The following is a 6,930-nucleotide window of genomic DNA, read 5'->3' as shown; positions in this document are numbered from 1 at the left end:
GTTATCCACTCTACACGCATGGACCTTTGTGATCGAGGCTTCTCCCTTACTGATAATTGGCGTGTGGTCTGGGTTACACTTCTTGTGGCCCAACTATACTGTTTGGGTCCCGATGTCCGATCTCTCCACACTATCTAGTGGCACGTCGATACATCCTGATGACCGATGTCTGACCACTCTTGGCTCTTTGGCGCATGTGCTTCGTGAGATACTGGCCCACGCTGCTCGTGGGGCCCGCCTACGTAGCACCAACATTACTATTGGTCACTCAACGCCCAAGGACTGGTCGGTACAGTTAATAATATTGATATTATTAATAATATATAATAATAATATTAATAATACTAATATTACTAATATTACTAATTTGAATAATAATTATAATAGTAGTATTAATACTATTAATATTAATATAATAGTAATAATAATAATAGAAATATTATCTTTCCAGTGACTCTATACTTCGTGTTACGCCTGAACACGTTATCCACTCTATACGCATGGACCTTTGTGATCTAAGCTTCTCCCTTACTAATAATTGGTGTGTGGTCTGGGTTCCACCTCTCGTGGCCCAACTCTACTGTTTGGGTCTCGATGTCCGATCTCTCCACACTATCTAATGGCACGTCGGTACATCCTGATGACTGATGTTTGACCACTCTTGGCTCTTTGGCATACGTGTTTTGTGAGATACTGGCCCACGCTACTCGTGGAGTTTGCCTACGTGGCACCAACAATTTTATTGGTCAGTCAACGCCTAAGGACTTATCAGTACAGTTAATAATATTGATTATTAATAATATATAATAATAATATTAATAATACTAATACTACTAATTTGAATAAAAATTATAATAGTAGTATTAATACTATTAATATTAATATAATAGTAATAATAATAATAATAGAAATAATAATAATAATATTATTTTTATTAATAGTAGAAATAATAATAATATTATTATTAATAATACTTTGAATAAAAATGTTAATAATATTAATATTATTAGTAATATGAATAATAATAATAATATTAATAGTATTGATATTAGTAATAATATTAATAATAGTAATATTATCATTATTACTATTAATAATAATATTATTAATTTGTGGATAATAATGTGTATGTGTACTGGTTGAATGTGCTCGGGTCCTCAGTTCAAGCACTTGAGTGTAATAAGCTCGATTAAACGGATTATGTGAGAAATATCCAGCTCGGCCTAGGTAGGTATAGGCCCAATAACACGTTATGAGATTGACCTAAACGTTTGATAGTTTATATGAAAAAAATAATTAAAGTAAAAATAGTAGAAGGAATAACTAAATTAGTTAAAGTGTATATATGTTTTTTAAGTACAAATAAAAGCTGTTAGGAATAGTGTGACATTGTACTCGAAAATAAAGGTGCACGTTCTTGTTGTTGAATTTATTTATGGATATAAATTTGTGGATAATTTACCTATAAATCTCTATCCATAAATAATAATTCATATGTATATTGAATTTATCCACGATATAAAGATCCATAAATAATATTTGTATATAATACTGACTTTACGTACAAACCTATATCCTAAGTAATAATTCATGTATAATTTTGAAATTTATTATAGTGTAAGTTTACAAATAAACGAGACCTCCTTATATATAAAAGGTGAGTGCATCTAAGAAGGAGAAGATACAACGAAATTGAGTTAACTTTGCTAATCACACTACAACAAATATTCATGTTAACCTCCCAAAAAACTCACGCAAAGACTAAAGGGAAACACTAAATGATAATTAGAGTGAGTATAATGTTCCTTTTAGTCTTTGTGTGAGTTTTTTTGGGAGGCTAACGTCAATACTCTCCAAAACATAATTAATACATAATAATTTCTTGAAATTAGGGAGTCCTTAAAATTAGGAAGTGCACATTGATAGTTTCTTGGATATAGAAAAATATCAACTTCAATTTCTAAAACAATATTTTTCTTATGCTTTAAATTATTTAAAGTAATTACTCCTATGTACTAAAATTTCAAGTAACATTAATTTTTCAATCTTATAATTTATATCTACATATCAATGTATAATTTTTTCCCAATTAGTCCCCTTATTGTAAAATATTTCAAACATATAATTTTACAGTTTACATTACATAATATTTCCTTGTACCAACTAAATTATTTTAAATCGCATAATTAAAAAACATAAAAATAGATAAAAACAACCTACTTCAATGTGGAAAAAAACTAAATTATATATTTACTTCTACAAAACTAAAATAATTTTTTTAAAATTTATATCGACATGAAATAATAAACTCCAATTTATTACGTACATTCATACATTGTCCTCGATTGATTGAAATTCCTAGAATCAACCATCATTTCAATGTCAACAAATTAAAAGATATACAGAGTATCAACTTCAATGACGAATGCTAACCAAAAACAAATGGTTCGAATGATGATTCAAGAAAATATAAAAAAACTATATTAAAAAATGTTTAAAAACGACTCCATTAATGCATACACCACTTGAAGCCAACGTGCAAAAGTGTGTTTGCTATTGTTAGCTAAAGAAATCTCACTACCGATTTCACTCATGCAAGCACTACATCGGGTCCACGTGAAGTAACATGTTTGCTGCGATTTTTATGTTTATCAGATCCATTAAAATTGTATTTACGTGAAAACCCATTACCTGATCTATTTAGAAATTTGTTCTTTCTTCTTGTTTTTAAATATATATTTTTTTAAAAAAAAAATTACAATTAATTTATATTTAATATAATTTATAAAAGGTTAAATTATGTTTGGGTATCTGAAAAAGAGCAAAATTGTTAAAATGGATTAGTCATATATGTTTTGCCTCCCCAGCTTTTAGGTCGTCAAAAACAAATCAGAACGCGAGCTTGTCCTTCATATTCGAGGAAGATTGTGAGTTCAGATCGTTCTTCCAACAATGAGTGAATTGATAGAGTATAGATAAATTGAAAAATTGTTATTTACATGTTAATTATAGATTAAATATATTTTTTCATTACTATAAAATTATGGATTAAATATGTTTTTTCATTACTATAGGTAAAATTGATTACTTTCCTAGAGTTTAAACAATAGACTTTGTAGTAAGCGAACTATTGAAATGAGTCATTACCAATGTTTTTTTTAATAAGAAACGACTTTATCTGTGAACTGTAATATAATATTATAATATTTACGTCAACAATAAGTCATTTTAAAATATTTTAACATCATAGTTCGCATTGAAAATCAGTTTATCATAAAAAAAACTGGTAATAACTTATTTTAATAATTTTCTTACTACAAGTATCTAAGAGGTCTAAAGTTTGGACTAAAGACAAAAATCAATTTTGCTTAAAAATGTAGGAATGAAAGACGAAAAACTTATTTAACATATGTCTAAGATTTCAACTCTACATACACAAAAAAAAAAAAAAAAATTGCATTAAAGTACATTACTTATTTAACATATATCTAAGATTTGAACTATACACACGAAAAAAAAAATTTGCTTTAAAGTACATGGAAAAAAAAAAACATAAATATCACATATATAAGATTTTAACCAGGAAAAAAACTAATTTTAAAAAATAAATAATAAAAAACATATTTAATGAGGTTGTTATTGAAACCTAATTTGAATTATAATACTACCTATTTGTAATTTTCTAAAACACGTTTAAAGTACTAGTAATAAATTAAGTTGTATTTAGTTTAATTACCATAAGCGTTTCGCGCATGTTTTTTAAAGAACTGGAAATAATTCAGGCCAGCTCACTTGTTTCACTTTCCGGCTTAGCGTACCAGATCCTGCCATTCTCATAATTTCTCGAGCCTTATAAATTGAGAAGTATGGGAGATCAGAATGAACAGCAATAGAAGAAGCAGAAGTTCAATATGGCTCTGTTGTATTTCAGTTTCATATTTGTGCTTTTTCTCTTTTCTCTTAAGCTCTTCTTCCCAACAAGAAAGTTCAGAAACCTTCCTCCAGGACCATTTTCTTACCCTATAGTAGGAAACCTCCTGCAACTCCAACAACCTTTCCACCGCACTTTCACTCAATTGTCTCAAAAATACGGCAAAGTCTTCTCTCTCTGGTTCGGTCCCCGTCTCGTTGTCGTTGCTTCTTCGCAATCCGTGGTGCAGGAATGCTTCACCAAAAACGACATCGTATTGGCCAACCGACCCCACTTTCTCCTTGGCAAGCACATCAGTTACAACAACAGCACCATCCTTCACTCCTGCTACGGCGAGCACTGGCGCCATCTCCGCCGTATCTTGTCCCTGGAGGTTGTCTCAACGAACCGTTTAAACGCTTCCTACGATATCCGAAGGGACGAGCTCATGAAGCTCATGCAGAAGCTCGCTCACGTCTCGCGCAATGACTTCTGTAAAGTCGATCTCAAAACCATGTGAGTTCTTATCAAGTCAAATAAGCTTTTTCTACATATATTGCATCACTCAATTTTAAACAAGCTTATACAGAAGTCAACAAAAAACAACCCATTTTAGGAAATTCAAATTAAATATTTTTTATTTCGAAACAAAGAGGTTAAAATTATATATTAAAAGTAATATAGGGCTAAACATGTGTTTTAGCATTTTTTTATATAGTTTTATTCCTATAGTATGTTCGGAAAATGTAAACTAGTATTCCTGTAATACTAATTAAGAAATAACTTAAATTTATTGATAAATTATATTGGTCAGTCACTGAGATTTCTTGAAACTACTTATATTTTCTGGTTTTTCAACAATTAGTTAGCAAAACAATTTCTTACATTTTATATATATATATATGGGGGGTTAGTCCTATTATATACATGACCTAATGTATAAATAACATCTCTAAATTAAGGTTTATGGAAACGTCGTTTAACACTATGATGATGATCGTGTCGGGAAAGAGATTTTACGGTGATGATTGTGATGTGAGTGATGTGGAGAAAGCAAAAGAATTCAGAGATATTCTTAGAGAGATGGTGGCATTAGCAGGAGTAAATAATCGTGGAGACTTCTTGTCTTTCATGAGGTGGTTTGATTTCGATAATTTGGAGAAGAGGCTGAAAAACATTGGTAAGAGAATCGATGCATTCTTACAATCACTCATTGACGAAAGTCGTATTGCAAATAAGAGTGACAATACTATGATAAATCAACTCCTACTTCAACAACGATCACAACCTCAACAATACACCGATCAAATCATCAAAGGACTTTGCATGGTAATTATTTCTATAAATATATCTTTTTATTTTTAAATGCATATCACTATTTCATTCTTGAAAAATAAAGATTATCATGATAAAGAAATTGAGAAGGATATTTTTCCTTATGAGATGTACTAATACTTTTTGTTTTGGATTTTACAGAGTATGCTTCTTGCAGGAACAGATACATCAGCCTTAACTTTAGAATGGGCAATGGCTAATTTATTAAATCATCCAGAAGTTATGAAGGAGGCAAAAAAGGAAATAGACAGTCATGTAGGTTCAGATCGTCTGGTAGATGAATCTGATATGTCAAAACTTAGTTATCTTCAAAACATTTTTCACGAGACAATTCGATTGCATCCTGCTGCTCCACTGTGGTCACCACATTTGGCTTCAGAAGATTGCAGCATAGGAGGATATAATCTCCCAAAAGGAACAATACTGTTAGTGAATGCTTGGGCTATTCATCATGATCCAGAATTGTGGAGTGAGCCAACACAATTTAAGCCTGAAAGGTTTGAGAAGGAAAGTGAGGCAAGTAGTTTACTTTCATTTGGATTAGGGAGGAGGGCTTGCCCTGGATCAAACTTGGCTCAACGTACAGTGGGTTTATCTTTGGCCTTATTGATTCAATGTTTTGAGTGGAAACGAATTGGTAAAGAACAAGTTGATATGTCTGAAGCAAAAGGCATCACTATATCAAGAAAAAATCCATTGGAAGTTATGTGTAAAGCCCGTCAATCACCACCAATAAGAATGAGTAGTGACTTCTAGTGTCAGTGTTATTTAAATAATAAAGATTTGAATGTGCTAGTGTTATTTAAGGAATAAAGATATTCTCATGTATGGAGAATAAACACGTGTTTATCATATGATTTGGTGGAAATAAACATGATTGTACTATGTTTGTGTGTTACCCTCTTCATCTTCTTGCTTTACCGACTTTTTTCCATACAACATCTCCTTTGTGGAACGTTTGTGCCTTGACATGGGAGTGTTGGAAAAAACGGGTAATTTCCCCACTAAAACAAAACTCTAACAGAGCTATTCGACAAATAATATTGAATAAACAGAGCGGAATAACAAAAGAGATAAAAAGAAAAAAACACACCAAAAAATTGTTAACAGAGTTCGACCAATTTAGCCTAATCTCTGAGCACAGCTGAAAGAACCCACTTTTATTATTATGGGAGAAAATATTACAAATTGGGATATTTAACAGTGAAAGAGGAAATGCTAATTTATAACCCTCAAACCTCTTTCCCAAACAATGAACCCACCGATGTGGACTTGGGATTAAGCTAAAATCAATAGGGAGTTGTACCAACAGGTTGTCCTACTTTTTGCAGCTTCCTTCCTAACTTGGGCTTCTTCCCTTATGTCATGGATGAGATCAAGGTCGGCTCTTAGGTTGTCGGAGTTGTACTCTTCTTCAAAGTTACTTCTTCGCCACGAAACCTCTCCCAACTCCAAAGGGATTATGGCATCTGTGCAGTAAGCGAGATAAAAAGGAGTTTCACCCATGAAAGATTGAGGTGTGCAATGGTATCCCTGATGATGCTTGGAATCTCTTCCGTCCATGAGACCTTTTGCCGACCTGAGATTTTTTCTCAACTTCGTGAGGATTACTTTGTTATGCTAGCCATTTGTTTGTGGATGCTCGACTGAAAATACGTGGTGCTTTATCCCCAACCGTGTTAAGA

General features: G+C 31.8%; 1 protein-coding gene across 1 annotated transcript; it reads left to right on the top strand.

The window, feature by feature from the left end:
- Positions 1 to 3,785: 3,785 nt before the first annotated feature.
- Positions 3,786 to 6,130, top strand: LOC137837236 (cytochrome P450 81E8-like). The gene is made up of 3 exons (XM_068646173.1): positions 3,786 to 4,426; positions 4,873 to 5,239; positions 5,387 to 6,130. Exons 1-3 carry the CDS (start codon positions 3,912 to 3,914, stop codon positions 5,999 to 6,001), a joined length of 1,497 nt encoding a protein of 498 aa, XP_068502274.1. The 5' UTR covers positions 3,786 to 3,911; the 3' UTR covers positions 6,002 to 6,130.
- The last annotated feature ends 800 nt before the right edge of the window (positions 6,131 to 6,930 follow it).

The sequence above is a fragment of the Phaseolus vulgaris genome, chromosome 4, assembly GCF_000499845.2.
Source record: "Phaseolus vulgaris cultivar G19833 chromosome 4, P. vulgaris v2.0, whole genome shotgun sequence".
Lineage (NCBI taxonomy): Eukaryota > Viridiplantae > Streptophyta > Magnoliopsida > Fabales > Fabaceae > Phaseolus > Phaseolus vulgaris.
The sequence above is the reverse complement of the archived record's forward strand: the minus strand, read 5'-3'. Positions and strand labels throughout refer to the sequence as shown.